The 7805-nt window shown below is 42.0% G+C and overlaps 1 protein-coding gene across 1 annotated transcript; it reads right to left on the minus strand.

Moving 5' to 3' along the window:
- On the minus strand, positions 1 to 2805 carry LOC141090220 (PSME3-interacting protein-like). Its single transcript, XM_073576272.1, has 6 exons — positions 2644 to 2805; positions 2050 to 2148; positions 1428 to 1550; positions 832 to 967; positions 524 to 585; positions 1 to 397 (listed from the first exon to the last, which is right to left on the minus strand). The coding sequence occupies exons 1-6, from the start codon at positions 2795 to 2797 to the stop codon at positions 183 to 185; spliced, it is 789 nt and encodes a 262-aa protein (XP_073432373.1). The 5' UTR covers positions 2798 to 2805; the 3' UTR covers positions 1 to 182.
- Positions 2806 to 7805: the final 5000 nt, after the last annotated feature.

Genomic DNA, 7805 nt, shown 5'->3' on the forward strand with positions numbered 1-7805 from the left:
ATAAGGTCTTAAGCTTAAAAACACACTGCACAAAAGAAAGATATTCTCCTGGGTGGTAAGTGGGTATGATGTCTGGGTGCTCCCAGGTTATATGCAGAGACTGTGTCCATGTTCTACATGTGAGCAGATGGCACCACTGCTGGGAATACCGAGAGCAATTATTCCTGGACTACGGACGCACTTTATGGTGCATCAAGGAACGTGCCTGAGCGAAATACGGAGGAGACAATCTTCCCCAGGTTATTTATCGTGGCTTCGCTGTCCGAGCTGGACTCGGAATCGCTGCTTCCCGAATAGGCGCCGAGACCGGGTAAGATTCCAATACAGATGGAGGCTGGAGGGCAATGGACTCGGGCAAAGGTGGTAGAGGAGCTGTCGGCAGGGCTGGAGTGGGTCTCTGAAAACACAAAATACCATGGTATGTAAGCAAGGTCTGAAAATATGACCGACACCTAATATACAAGGAGCCACTTATGGGTGGACCACTTATCACAACAGAAACTACCATATTAATAAGACATACCTTTTAACGTTTCTTGTTCCCGCTCAACTTTTAATTTCTTTGCGCTGGAGCTTTCAGAATTACTAAAAATAATAGATATTACACGTAAATATGTGCAAATAAAAAAAACAAACACCTAATAGGGATTAGACGGGATATTACCCTGATTGTTGAGAATCCGAACCGATCCCTAAAAAAGGGGCTCTTAGTAGAGTGGTGGTGGAGACTGCCCAAGCCCTGGTCTCAGGAACGGGAAGTTATCCCCCCGATTGTATGGGTTCAGCATAAACCTTATAAAAATAAATAATCACTGAGCCATTCATGCTAACCTTCTGTGTCGCACCGCTCCTGCCAGCAACTTGGACTGAGAAAGTTTATTCTTGCTGTCGGGGGGTTTTGTCAGTGGCTTCTTCTCGGTCTCCCTCTTCTTATTTTCTGTAGATGTGCTGGCTATAGTCCGTGCATTATGGGCCAAAGCAATTAAGAATCCGTTTTTAAAAGTGAAGCAATTATTTACAAAACAATGGAGGAAAGGTCGTAAGATATACACATCACATGGCGTATTTCATTAGCCATCTGGACATGTTCATTTCTCATTCTCATCTCAACAGTCAGCTAAAATCCGGCACCCCCAGCACTGTCGGCTAAAATCCGGCACCCTCACACAGTCGGCTAAAATCCCCCACCCCCAGCACAGTCGTCTAAAATTCGCTACCCCCGCATAGTTGGCTAAAATCCGCCATCCCCGCACAGTCGGCTAAAATCCGCCACGCCCGCACAGTTGGCTAAAATCCTCGTCTAAGGCATTGGCAGGATATAAGCAACGTGCAGGCTGAAATATTGTGGCCCTATGCATTGCTTGATGGCTGCTACCAAGCGTAGATGTTTAATATCACTTTCTCAACAGTTCGTTTATTAAAGGATATTCTAAATTCCATTAATTCTTTTCGTTCTTCATCTCTCCTTTGCTTTTCCAGCAACTCTTGTTTCCTTGAAACTTCGGAAAGAAAGTTTGATTCATCTTCTTCCAAACCTCGAACCATATTTTCTACAAAAAAAAAAAAAAGAAAAAGTAGCACAAGGAGAAGACAATTTTTTTTTAAAGGGATTGTCCTTTATTTTGAAGCTAAAAAAGGGAGAGGGTGTGGGAATATACTAATATTCCAGATCAGAGCAGAGTACTGGATCCCCCATAGTCTGCTGGTATCTGGCGGGCAGTGTGAGTGGGGTAATTATATGACTGCTGCAGCCAATCAGCAGCCACTGATTGGCTGCAGCGCTCGGACAGAATGTGAAGGCTGCAACTAATAATTTATTTCCCCACCCATGGCCTATTACAAGTTGAAAGTGGTGGACAATCCCTCTAATATTTACAGTGTTGTCACTGATCTCTCGCTGGAGTTTTTCAACTTTTGACATGTTATAAGGTCTGATCAGCGGAGGTCCCAGCTGCTTGCTAAAACTAGAGGGGTCCGCTGGCTGAGCTGTCGCTCCATTACCGATGTGACGGTCACAGGGTAAAGCAGGACAATGAAAAAGATTCTTACTGAATTTTAACTTTTCTTCAAATTCCTGTTGTTTCTTTTCTTTCTGTTCCTGAAGTTTTTCATATAAAGACCGTGGGTCATAAACCTCCTCTGGGCACTCTGGTATGAATGATGAGAAAAATCAAAAATAAAAAGTGGAATTCACATACAAAGTTATAAATGGAGAGAAATGTCAAAAACAAAATGTATATTAAATATTCCCTGTAATTACAGTCCATGTGATCTCCCTTGATAAGATACAAAGTTCATCTGCAAATCATGGTATCTTTAACCCTAAAAATCCCCATAAGGATCTGTCCACTAGCTTTCTAACTTCTGCCTCGCTTGCTGCTCACTGCCTGTTGTGAAGTGTAATTCATCTCTAGCAGCAAGGACGGTTATAGGGAGTGGGGTTGGGTCTTTTTTCTCCTGCCCCGCTTTCCCTGCTCCCCCTGCCCCGCTCCCCTTCTGTCATCATGGCCGACTATTCATTTTGCTAGCTCAGTGTAAGCATTGGGCATGCTGGCTAATAAACCAGGGAGGTTCTTTCATTGTAAAAACATACATTTCTTTTCCCCCCATATAAAGGAGGATCAGTTATTCTTCCCATCCTACCTTCGGGGTCTTCCGGCTTCTGCACTTTTTCCCATTCTTCCTGCCTTTTTTTTCGTCTTTCCTCGATTTCTGATTGTGTTACAAATCGTTTGTTCATAACCAGAACCCCTTCATGTCCGTCCATTCTGAACCCCTGCGGAAAAACGAGAACCATGATTGTACTATACATTATATAGATATTTTTAATGCGCTTTACCTTTATATTTAATGAAAATTTTACACTTTTTTTTTTCCATTTCTGCACTTAAAATACCATTGCATGTCATGTAACTGGCACGACCATGCAATACATCAACTGAAGTTCCAATTCTAAGGATTAAGAGTTTTTCCTTTACACCGATGGTGCACGGACTGAAATAGTCCAACAATGTGTTCCACAAAGAATGAATATGCCGCCATATAGTACTCGCCATGCAGAATGTAATATGGTCAGCAGGATGCCAACGGCGTCCTTACATGCAGAGGCCATGAGTTTTCATGATATCACATCCCCTATGCTTGAACTGTTAATTGCCAATTTACTGCCAAAAAAATGCAGCATTTAAACTATGTGTGAACACGCCTTATAGTCACATATAATCTGCTATTTTAATTTTCAATGTAAAAAATGTGCAAATCTGCAGCAAACTCAGGGATCACTCTGCAGAGCTACAACAAAATTTGGATCCTAATTTTTTTTTCTGCCTGAAAATTGACCGCTGCTGCCAATTTGCTGCAGAAACGGCCTGTGTGCCCATGACCTTGCAGGTCACTTTTAGGCTCTGTTCACACGTTGCGTTTTTGCTAGTTTTTGTTTTCCTGCAGGCAAAACCTGCTCTCTTGGCAGTAAAGAAGCTGCTCACAAAAGGCAAGTTTGGCTGCGTTTTCATTGGCTCTTGTCCATTCTGGAAAAGGTTTAAGCGAAACCTGAAACTCATTGCTTTCTATGGGTGAAAAAAAAACTGCTGAAAGAAGGGACATGCTGCAGATTGAAAAAACGCAGCAGTTTTCCAATTCAGTCAGGCAAAAAAAAAAGCCATATGTGTGCAAGGGATTTCTGAAATCTCATAGCTTTTACTGGCGCTGTAAAACTCAGCTTAAAAGTTACATAAAAAACGCAACGTGTGAACATAGCCTTAAGGTGGAAAACGGTCACGTCCTTAAAACACTCTGCAGGTATGATGGTGATCTGCAACAGCTCCAGGGAGAAAATGAAGCTATCGTCTACCTGTAGCTGCTCATTTCCAGGCGTCAGAGCGGTACCAGGAGCGGCAACAGTCATTAATCACTATACTGTGAGCGTGGTACACACGCTGCACAGACATGCTAAAAAGCGGGCGATCAATCACGATACAGTGACCGGTGACTGCAGGTACAAGGAGGATATATGGGCATTTTCTCCCTGTAGCCGCTGCTCCAGCCAGGCAGGATTGTAACGCCATTTACTAATGGTGAGCGAACGTGCTGGGATAAGGTATTATCTGAGCATGCTCGGGTGCTAACCGAGTGACTTCGGCACGCTCAAAAAGTATGTTCTAGTCCTTGCAGCTGTTTGAAAGTTGCACCATACGCAGGGATTGCCTAACATACAAGCAATCCCCCAAAGTCTTGTGGCTATCCAACAGCCGCGAGGACTCAAACGTATTTTTTGAGCATGCCGAAGTCACTCGGTTAGCACCCGAGCATGCTCAGATAACATCTTATCCCAGCACGTTCGCTCATCACTACTATTTCCCTGTAGATTAACCCTATAACTGCAGGTGAATAGCGTTTTTGGTGGTGACAGGTTCCCTTTAAATGCGATGGGCTCCATCTCACGGCTTCACAGTTCACAGCTACGTTAGTCTTTTTAGGGTCTTGCATTTTGGGGGCTTTGATCAGTCCCACTGCACAGAAGAGCAGCGTGCGTGTGCACCCCTTTTCTAGCAGTGGGGGAGGGGGTGATGATAAATCTATGTGCATAGGACCATCCTTTTTTGTAGTTGCCCTATGCACGTACTGTGTATACTAGGAAAGCACGGCAATAACGGCACAAACGTTTCGCCCCTCCTTGCTCCATGACGCACCAGTACGCTGATGCATGGAGCGAGGCAGCGCCACACACGGCGGGTGCCGACCTGTGTTATACGGCTGGTATCCGCCTACACAAGCAGCGATCAGAGCCCCCCTCCGATCGCTGCTGTTTAACCACTTGGCGGAATGGTACGTTTTATTTTTTCACCATTGGGATTTGTTTCCGCCATTCTCCAGCGCAGGAAACAAATCGTGTCAATCAAAAGTCCAAAGAAAAAAAGTTATGGGTCTTTGGAGAAGAAGATAAGAAAGCGAAAACAAAAAATTGTCCAGTTCTTAAGGGGTTAAACAAACTTTTCCCAAGCTTCATGCACTGGGACTTGTAGTTCTACAACAAGCAGCCATGAGGGTGACATAACAGCACAGTAGACCACAAATGGCTTCTAGACCCCCCCCCCGACCCCTGCTCTGCCCCGGGTGACCCCTGCAGGCGGGCCACTGTACAGATTCAGTGTATATGTATGATCCAGGACTCCACTCTATGTACAGGCTCATCGTATATCCGAGAGCCCTAAGAAATAGGATTATTTGGAGGGTGCACAGTACATGCTGTCTATGTATAGGACCTGTCAGTATCAAGCAGCCATCAACACCGGTAGCACCTATCTTCTCTCTATTCAGAAATGGATTTCCCCTTTAAGAAAGTTGCAGTTAAAGGGAATCTGTCACCATGACTTCACCCCCAAACTATATATATTCATATGTAGCTCTGTCAACGACAAGCTCAGAAGTACCTATACATGGCCAGTTTGTTTCTCTATTACTGAGAAATCAGCAACTAGATATGCAAATGAGGCTGAAGAGCTATTTGTAGATCTGAATCCTTCGTCACTCCAGCTCTATTCCCCCTCCTGCTGTCACACATCATAGAGGCTGTCCGTCAAGCAGGAGGAAGCCGCTCTGGGTGGAGAACAGAGCTGGAGTGACAGAGGCTTCTGATTTACAAATAGCCCTTCGTCCTCATTTGCCTATCAACACAAACATTTCTCAGGAATGGGGGAACGGAGTGGCCATGTAAAAGTATTGCTGGACTTGTCTTTGCACTTATAAATAGTTTGGGGTGTAAAATCCTGCTGATGGATTCCCTTTAGAGCTGTGTTCCCACAATGAGCTTTTGATGTTGCGGATTTTCTGCACCTATTACGGTAAGTAAGATAGGTTACTTGTATTTTATCAAAAATACACAGAGTAAAAAAAAAAAAATCACACGAAAAATGCTTTGTGGAAACAGATTTTGTTGCAGACATTTCTGTCACTGAATTTTATCACTGGGGAAAAAAAGATTTCTCAATATTTTTTCCACAACATTAGGCCTCATATGTCAGAACAGGCCTCGTTGCCCATAGCAACCAAGCACAGAGCAGCTTTCATTTTACCTCACCTGTGTATAAGCTGGGCTTTGGCTGCTCTGGATAGTAAAAGGCATTCGTGTGTCCAACATATGGTACTATTTCCTCATACATTTACCTCACAGAAACGTAGTCCTGATATACAGAACCGTTCTGTAATAATGATGTAATGTATAGGCATTAATGTGCACAAACACTGAAGTCACTGCTGTAATACTATTACCAGGTTATATCTGCTCGCACACATCCCGGTGTGGTCCTGTTACATTCACAGGAGGTTTCCACTAAGCTACAGAAAAGATTGTGTTTAATGCTTGTCCAATATGTCTCATGCATCAACCCTGCTGGCTACGACTCTCCCTGCGCCATAATCCTCCGTGAGAAAGTGTGCTCCATTTTATTTACATGTATTTACGTCAGGGGAACAAGCCCCAAGGGACAAAACACTATAGAAAGCCTTTTATCACCAATAATACCATTATACTAAGCAAAAATAATGCCGCCATACTGTGACCACAATCATATCTACTACATAGTGACAAAATAATATTACCAATACTTCTAGAGCACAAACGCATACAGTGCAAAAAAAAACATATTCTCAATAATATTGCCACACTGTGACCATAACTATTCCCGCTATATATATATTACCAATGCTTCTAGAGCACAAACGCATACAGTACAAAAAAAAACATATTCTCAATAATATTGCCACACTGTGACCATAACTATTCCCACTACATATATATTACCAATACTTCTAGAGCACAAATGCATACAGTACAAAAAAAACATATTCTCAATAATATTGCCACACTGTGACCATAACTATTCCCCCTACATATATATTACCAATACTTCTAGAGCTCAAACGCATACAGATACAAAAAAAACATATTCTCAATAATATTGCCACACTGTGACCATAACTATTCCCGCTACATATATATTACCAATACTTTTTGAGCACAAACGCATGCAGTACAAAAAAAACATATTCTCAATAATATTGCCACACTGTGACCATAACTATTCCCCCTACATATATATTACCAATACTTCTAGAGCACAAACGCATACAGTACAAAAAAAGCATATTCTCAATAATATTGCCACACTGTGACCATAACTATTCCCCCTACATATATATTACCAATACTTCTAGAGCACAAACGCATACAGTACAAAAAAAGCATATTCTCAATAATATTGCCACACTGTGACCATAACTATTCCCCCTACATATATATTACCAATACTTCTAGAGCACAAACGCATACAGTACAAAAAAAATATTCTCAATAATATTGCCACACTGTGACCATAACTATTCCCGCTACATATATATTACCAATTCTTCTAGAGCACAAACACATACAGTACAAAAAAAAACCATATTCTCAATAATATTGCCACACTGTGACCATAACTATTCCCGCTACATATATATTACCAATACTTCTAGAGCACAAACGCATACAATACAAAAAAAACATATTCTCAATAATATTGCCACACTGTGATCATAACTGTTCCCGCTACATACAGTATATATTACCAATACTTCTAGAGCACAAACGCATACAGTACAAAAAAAACATATTCTCAATAATATTGCCACACTGTGACCATAACTATTCCCGCTACATATATATTACCAATTCTTCTAGAGCACAAACGCATACCGTACAAAAAAAACATTCTCAATAATATTGCCACACTGTGACCATAACTATTCCCGCTACATATATATTACCA

Source organism: Dendrobates tinctorius, unplaced genomic scaffold (genome assembly GCF_039654945.1).
Source record: "Dendrobates tinctorius isolate UK_male_01 unplaced genomic scaffold, ASM3965494v1 ptg000048l, whole genome shotgun sequence".
NCBI lineage: Eukaryota > Metazoa > Chordata > Amphibia > Anura > Dendrobatidae > Dendrobates > Dendrobates tinctorius.